The sequence below is a fragment of the Diadema setosum genome, chromosome 2, assembly GCF_964275005.1.
Source record: "Diadema setosum chromosome 2, eeDiaSeto1, whole genome shotgun sequence".
Taxonomy (NCBI): Eukaryota; Metazoa; Echinodermata; class Echinoidea; order Diadematoida; family Diadematidae; genus Diadema; species Diadema setosum.
In genome coordinates this window covers 9,966,455-9,974,166 of record NC_092686.1, presented here as the reverse complement: position 1 = coordinate 9,974,166, position 7,712 = coordinate 9,966,455, and the positions used below count along the sequence as shown (strand labels likewise).

At 38.7% G+C, this 7,712-nt stretch overlaps 1 protein-coding gene across 1 annotated transcript in view; it reads left to right on the top strand.

Annotated features, from left to right (window-relative positions):
- Positions 1 to 6,318: 6,318 nt before the first annotated feature.
- Positions 6,319 to 7,712, top strand: part of LOC140238239 (uncharacterized) — a 211,587-nt gene continuing 210,193 nt past the window's right edge. The window contains exon 1 of the mRNA XM_072318178.1: positions 6,319 to 6,647. Within this exon, the coding sequence (XP_072174279.1) occupies positions 6,341 to 6,647 (307 nt within the window). The 5' untranslated portion in view covers positions 6,319 to 6,340. The remainder of the gene's footprint in view (positions 6,648 to 7,712) is intronic.

Sequence of the window (7,712 nt, the reverse complement as noted above, 5' to 3'; positions counted from 1 at the left end):
CTGCATGCAGTATGATACTGTACACACCTCTATCCTTCAGTTTATGTGTACGCGTACGCACACTTGCGATCGCCTGCTCCTAGGGTACAACCAGAATGGGGCATAGTAGTGGTACTGCAGTGTAGTGGTGGTGGTGGTGGTGTCACAGGTGGTGGTGGTGGTGGTGGTGGGGGGGGGGGGGGGGGAGTTGGGTTAGCATTGCAAAAATTTATTCACTCTTTAGATATACCAATATATTGAAGTAATCCATTTTTTTTTTCAAAAAAAATATTCAAAGTGCAGGTTCCCTCTGTTCTTGTGTAGATTCAATTTGGCATTGCTTTGCTTATTTTTTTTCTTTCTCTCTTTTACGTTTTCCCACTGTGATTAATGATTGTACTACATCATGCGTATTAAGGTATGAAAATAGTTCTTACAGTTATGCCGACACTGTTTTTGTTAAGTTTTGATACTAATGATAATACGAAAAATTCATATTGCACTTATGACCGAAATGTTTCTAAGCACTTTACATTTAGCAAGAGAAACAGACGCATAAATCAACTACTTTATTATTATGTTGAAAATGGAATGCAGAAGTTAAACTGAACTGAATTAAACTGATCCGAACTAACGTAAATAATCTATGTACGATCTATGAAGGCCTGAGCAACATTGAATGTGTAAACTTTGGCTTTCTAGTCAAAGAAGATGTAATCGTACAAGCAGTATAGAAATGTATTTGCGATGGGACATGGGGGGGGGCAGTTTTTGACAGAGACCTGTTGATCTCTGTTAATTTTGTTTTTGAGTTGCACATCTCTACTTTGCTTCGCCCCATTAAACTTCCCTTTACCATAAAATCCCCAACCCCAAACTTGATCTTCGGACTAGATACAATCTCCATGGCTCCATCACCCCAGGGGCTTTTCATAATTATAAAAAGACCTGATTGAGGTAAACGAACAATGAAAAAAAAATGAGGAAAACAACGGGAAAATAGATTCAACAAGAACAACGACATCAAGCGCTGTAACATGAAAAAGAACAAGATTTGAATGCGAGTAGTGGCCCGGCGAATCTCTCGTGACGCTTCCAACAAAAGTGAATACTGCCATCTTGCGGTTTGGGTTCGCATATCGGTACATGACAAGAACAGTAGTCCGTTTGTCTGTCACGATATTCGTTGATACACAGTAATTTTGCCCATTTGTTAATGATAAATAAAACATAATGGTTTATTTTCTAATGGACGGAAATACAATGATTAAACTGGTATATATAATCCAAGGGATTTTGTTGTTTTCGTTGTTATGAAACTTTTTATTTTCATTTTTATAATTCCTTATTATCTCTAAGGATCTCTCAGCATGTTCGCCCATGCTTCGGCATGCAGGTACCCACTTTAAATCTCTCTACCCGGTGATCAAGAAGTAGAAGTTACCAAACGATGGAAATCAATGTCATCGTATTTTGTATGTACCTGGTACTTCTTCAAGAGTTGATGTCAGACATAATAAACATATTAGAGATAACTTTGCCTGGAGGATATTATAATCTAAATCGCTAAAACGTGTTATTATTTTCACCACGGATAGACCATTTCCTTGCGATCAGGATCCAGAGCTTGTGTATTTCCTACGATAATTATTGAATTTGGAGGAGATGCTGTGGCTCAGTGGATAAGATCTCAGACTTTCGATCGTTAGGTCCCTGTTTCGAGTCCCTGGTAACAGCAGCCTTTGAGGCCCTCATAAACAAGGCACTCTATCCTCATTGCTTTTAGTCCTTATGTCTTGAGGGACTTACAGCCCAATGCTTGGCCCTTGGTTGCTTGCTTACAAGCATGCATCCATTGCTTTTTTTTTTAACGTCCATGTATAAAACAAAACATAGTCAATCAAAAATCATGTCCTGACTCAAATCATTCGTAGAGTGAAGTGTTCCATTTTTCTTCCTTCATCTGTTATTCTTAGACATAACAAAACAAAACAAAACAAAACAAAACAAAACAAAAGCAAAACAAACAATCAAAACTTATTTGTTTGTTTGTTTGTTCATTTTCCATCTGAGATGATGGCTGGATAGCCCATATTCAGCGACGTTAAGCTGGTCTTCCATGGGGTCCAGTTGGATGTGAGGTGGGACCACTTCACCGGGTTAAACACCCTGCTTTTTGCGATGAATGAATGAAGCGGGATCTTTTACGTGCATGAGTTGTTACTCTCTCATACACGGGACCTCCATTAATTTTTATGTCCTATCCGAGAGTTTGCAACAAGGCTTTGGTTCCAGCATGCTGTGCAGTGCCTTCTTTGTTCTGCATGGCCTTTTCTGTACTTTATATGACATGCATTCATGAAAAATTGTACCGAAATTACATGAAAGTTCAACCCGTGCATTCATGTATACTTTGTGCACTGTATAATAAGATTCTGTTTGGATTATGAATCCAACTTGACAACAAGAATAATATAAAAAATTATCATCAATTTTCCCTCTCTCTTTCTTTAGCCCCTAATAAGTCATCCGAAACTTACCTTAGCAAAAGTTGATGCGTTCTTGTGTTTGTTAGATTGTTGTACTTTTCGTACAGAAATGAGCCGAAACTAGATATAACTGTACACTGATACCTTGCTCACGTAAATATTGAGATCAGCTCCTCCTACAAAGTTAGGTTCTTATGTGCGCGTGTCAAAGTTGTATTCATTCGTTCAACAAACGAAAAAAAAAAAAAGGAGAAAGAAAAGAAAGAGAGGGACGTTATCTCGTGTCAGCTCATTTAACATACCAGGTGGGCCATTTTGGCACCCCTTGTTGCGTATACGGTTTCAGGGAGGAGAGGCAAAGTTCAAGGCTCAGGACAAAACCCAAGAAACTTTTGTGATTTATAGTTGACAATGTCGCACAATTTCTGCCTCATTCTCATTGTTATAATGCCTCTATCAATTACGAACTGCGGGGATTTAGTTGGATCATCAGTCATTACTGTATATACTTGAAATGACATACAGGCAAAGTCAGCGTGTCTTCAGAAGAAACCTTGCTCTCACTAAAAACAAAAACAGACCCCCCCCCAAAAAAAACAAACAAACAAAAAACAAAAAACAAAAACAAAAACAAAAACAAAACAAAACATGTGCGTATAGAGCAGAGTAGTATTTTAACCAAGTGAGCAGGTAATGGTTAAAGAGGAATGAGAAAGAAGTAAAATCTTGTAGAAGCACAACGGTGAAAATGTGATAAAATCGGATAAAGAATGAGAAAGTTGTGCAAATGTGTTTTTTTTTTGTTGCTAATATTCACAAAACATAGTCTTCTTGAACAGTAAACATGAATATGCAATTGAGTGAGCTGACGATGTCATCGCTTTACAACTTGCCATATAGTTTGTACACAATATCTTGAAACTTCATTTTTTTTTGTTCAAATGCAGTTATAAACCAGTCTTAAATCTTTATAGATCTGACTGATCATTATTTCTAAGTTATTCAGTCAGGAATAGAATTGTTTTACACTTTAATAGCAATGAAAGTAATAATAATGATGATTTTCGTCATTTCTTTTTTGTACACAGCCAATGGGAAATTGTTAGGTGATGACGTCATCAACTCACTCATTATTCATATCAACTGTTCGAGAACTATTTTGTACAAAAAATAGCAAAACTTCACACATCTTAATTTTAAACTTTTAATCAAAATTTTACTGTTATGCTTACAAAACTGTACTCCTTCTTGTCAGACGAACTTTTGACAGGTCCCTACATCTTCCTCATCTAAGATTTACCCTACTCGTCTTTTGAAGTTTGGTACGTCCTATCATTCGATCACGGCCTTTGTCTCCTCAAGGGTGGTCATGTTATTTCCCGCGTTTGTTTGTGCGTTTGTCTGTCTGTATTGTCTGTTAAAATTAGTACTATATATGAACGGATTTTAACCAAAAGTTTCCTGATAGGTCCGTTATGGACAAAGGAACAAGCGTTTACAAGCGTTTAGCTCTGAGTGTTGATTTAGGTTCATGATTCTGTAGCCCCCCCCCCCCCTTCCCCCTCCCCCCCACGTTTTGCACTCTTAAAAAAAAAATCGGGAAAAAAAAAGAAAAATCGTAATAAACAAACACAACTCGCTAACTTACCTAAAGTTCCGTCTTTACATATTTTCCGTTTAAGCGGAGTTGACTTTGACCCCCCTCCCCCTCCCCCGACCTCCGATCCCGGTCCCCAGCCCCTACCATTTTAAATATCATATTATAACGTGATATAGATGGGATAGTTGGCCAAACTGATTATAACGTGATATAGATGGGATAGTTGTTGGCCAAACTGATTATAACGTGATATAGATGGGATAGTTGTTGGCCAAATTGGATCATCTACAAAAAACGCAGTGCCCACGCATTGAACCAGATAATTATAGTATATATACACAGACACAACCACAAATTAATTTAGCTGTTCATCTACGCCATCTGTATTACTCGCGCCAAACAGATGGCGTAAATGAACAGCTAAATGATTGTGCTTTTAAAAAGCACAATCATGAGTAAGCACAAATTATAAAGAATTCGGTCAAAGACGTTTGGTGATACAGAGACTTGTTTATGACACACAGTGGGGGAAAGAAATCATGTTTGTTCGAAGATCAATCAAGCGGGGAGTGCTTGTATGACAAAATCTCTCGATTTAATATGTCACGTTCAGTATACATAGCAAGGCAGAACAAACTACAATACATACCAGGTTGTCTCACATCAGAAGCCACAAACGACCATGCATGATTTCGGAATGTGAATCGTAATCTTTCGGCGTATCGGAAGATTTTGCAATGCTTATTCAGATTCGAAGAGACTCGACTGTCCAACTGCGAGTCGGAAGTATCCCTTTAATAACAATATCTGGGACATAGCAAACATACAACGAGACTTAGCCTCAAAGTTTTGCCAAAGAGGGAATCGGGGCACGAGGATTTACCGAATGCAGCGATCAACACCAAAAGGAAATACACAGACCGCGGCAGACAACCGACCGCGCGGTTTGCGTTTGTCACTTTACTTTTTTTCCGCGCGCTTTCTGCGGAATCGATTTCGAACGGAGAAGCGGTTTGGCGTTCAATCTTGAAAACACAGGGAAGAATCCCTCTGCATTGATTTTAATCCGTTGCGAAATGTTGTTGTGAATCCTCTGCATGTCTTGGAACTCTGTAGTCCATATCTTCTGGGGGTTTTTTTCCGTCCTTTTCATTTGAAAAGTGTTGTCACATTCCTTGGCGTGCTCGACGGCACAGTTTAGCGATAATCTCTGACAGTTTTTTCGAGATTAGTTCCATCTCAGCTGATCCCGAGATTGTGCGATCAGTGCTTATTACGCGCATCAAACTTCGTTTACCACGATTACTACGATTCACACTGTCTACTACAGAGGAGCAGCCTTCACTCTTACGTTTTGGCGTGAACTCCAGTGCAAAACGGAAACTTACACTTCTCTCTCTTTGTAGCTCTACCAAGAAAGCTGGTGTTGATAATCATTGCCTGAATAGATACGACGACAGGGATTGATCCCAATGTGATGTTCACTTGACGTGACTCGGAATAATGTAAGCGGAATTTCCTACACACCCTCAGCGTCCTTTTCCTGACGGATGGAGATACGTCGTGGTACTACAGCAGGAGCGGCGGTGCACAAAATCAAGTCGTTGCCATGGTGATTTCCAAGTTAACGTTCAGTGGAAAATATCATCCCACTCGCATCCATCTCGGCTGGTGTTTGGGGAGTGTCAGAACAAATCGGCCCATGCAGTTTCGGTCGACAAGTTCGATTACGTTCCCCTCAGCAGGTACGAGTTAGATATCACCGTTTTTTATCAGCGCAGCAAAGGTGACTTGAAAGATTTGCCTTTCACGAACGTATGCCCTGTATAACGCGGTGTTCATTTTGTCGTGCCTTTCTGAAGCGTATACACACATTTTACGTGCATAACAGACTGTGCCAATATTTACAGCAGAGCATGACCGATAAAGAATATTTAAAAAATAAACACGTCACGCAAGATAGTTTTTCCACTTTTGATCTTAGCTTGTTGAAATACTGTACCACCTCTGGATACGTCTTGCTTTGTGAACCATAGTGACTAACAATTTACCTACCTTAAATCATCGGAGATAGCTCATAAGCTGGTTACCACACTACCAGCATAGTTCAGTGTATACGTGGAATGATGATCTGCATGCATTATCATCATATTTTTTCTCGGATGGTATTGTGACAACAGACGTGCCAAAAAAGGGGTGGTTTATTCCTGCGACGTCGCTTGGGAAATTTACTTTCGCGGAAGACCCAGATATATCCACATCGGCTGAGATAATGAACTGCATACGCGCTCCGTCCAACTCGCGGCGACTCTCGCCCAAAGGATGCGAGAGACTGTCGTGTTGGGACGAGGGAGACATTTATCCTTACTACGTGCAGAAGGGATCCTCCACCTCCACTTCAACCACGGCCTCCACCTCCTCCTCCTCGTCGTCATCCTTCGCGTCCTCCACGTCGGGAGGAGGCTCGAGGAGGCGCCGGCTGAGGAGGAGCCTCTCTCGAAAGGGATCTCGCAGGGGCGAGGTCGCTGAGGAGAGAAAGCGATTGCCTAGCAACGGGGATGCAGGAAAGCTCGATGCAAGTAAGTCTAGTGCCTTGTAACAGAACCATATTTGTTTATGTGTGTGTGTGTGTGTGTGTGTGTGTGTTTTACTTTTTTGGGGATGGGGGGTGTATAGGGAGGTAAAATCAACTATTGATTGCGACTAACATTGATATATGAGCCATATTCATATTTATTGCCGTTTTGGCGATAAAACGTCATGTGTATTCTGCGATCACTGACTTGGTTTGATTTGATTTAACACTATTTCCGTGAAGGAAAACATTTAAACAACTCTGACGCAATACAAATTTATATATATATATATATATATATATATATATATATATATATATATATTATATGATATTAATACTGCAATAGGCCCCTATTATCATACGACTTGAAAACCCAACTCAGCTCAGTACCGTTATGGCAGAGATTGTCCTATTGATTTTACCGTCAATGAAACATTGGATTTCCAAGAAACAGAAACGACACACCAAAACTGGAGTGACATTATACTCACACATTATAAACCATTATTCAACAAGACTAAATGAAATATGACGAAGAAAAAAAAAAACATCTAAAATCACTTCACAAAAATTTTAATTATACGGGCCTGTGACATAAATATCAGTCATTAGTACTGTTGTGGGGTACATACATAATAACAATTACAAATAAATCAATATCTTACGTGAAAAACACATACATTTTTTCTTTGACCTACTTCAAACAAGCATTATCCTCAGCTCAACAAAATTCTATCGATAGCAAGCCTAATTTTGTAAAGAAGTGCAACACAAAATTTCACTTTTGATACCGCCATGAAATTTTTATTTCATTGGTATATATTATTGTCATTGTCTTTGCGCCAAAAAAAAAAAAAAATAGGCCTATAATCAGATAATGATGGACATGGATACATTAAATGACTAATGCCTGACATAAATATGTTGATAGAGAATTGACGAATGACATGGTTATCATGACTATGTGTGTAATATTATATATATATATATATATATATACATATATATATATATATATATATATATATATATATATATATATGTATGTATATATATATATATATTA